We start from the raw sequence: 338 nt of genomic DNA, 5'->3' as shown, positions 1-338 counted from the left end.
CCCCCCCCGCACGGGGCGGGGGTCGCTGGCGGGGGGAGCCCCCCGAGGGTCCCGAAGGTCCCGCAGCGGCGTCAGGAGGTGCTGAAAGCGGCCTGGATGTGCTCCCAGCCTTTGTGCTGGGCTGGTGTATTGCTTTTACGGGGAGGGAGTTCATATTTGGATTCGGGATGGGTGACCCGCGGCCGTGACGTCACAAAAGGGGTGAGCGCCGGGGTGCCCCGGGGCTGTGACGTCACACAGGTGTCCCCGCCCGCAGCACTGTGACATCAGCGCGGTGTCTCCACAGGACACGTGCCACCAGCCCCGGCTCCCAGTGCGGCCACGATGGGACGTGGTGT

General features: G+C 68.9%; 1 protein-coding gene across 1 annotated transcript in view; it reads right to left on the bottom strand.

The window, feature by feature from the left end:
- MRPL16 (mitochondrial ribosomal protein L16) overlaps nucleotides 1-267 on the bottom strand; it is a 1,676-nt gene extending 1,409 nt beyond the window's left edge. The window contains exon 1 of the mRNA XM_008629422.2: nucleotides 260-267. Within this exon, the coding sequence (XP_008627644.1) occupies nucleotides 260-267 (8 nt within the window). The remainder of the gene's footprint in view (nucleotides 1-259) is intronic.
- Nucleotides 268-338: the final 71 nt, after the last annotated feature.

This window comes from Corvus brachyrhynchos, unplaced genomic scaffold (assembly GCF_000691975.1).
Source record: "Corvus brachyrhynchos isolate BGI_N302 unplaced genomic scaffold, ASM69197v1 scaffold1103, whole genome shotgun sequence".
NCBI classification, from domain to species: Eukaryota; Metazoa; Chordata; class Aves; order Passeriformes; family Corvidae; genus Corvus; species Corvus brachyrhynchos.
This window is presented reverse-complemented; position numbering and strand designations above follow the sequence as displayed.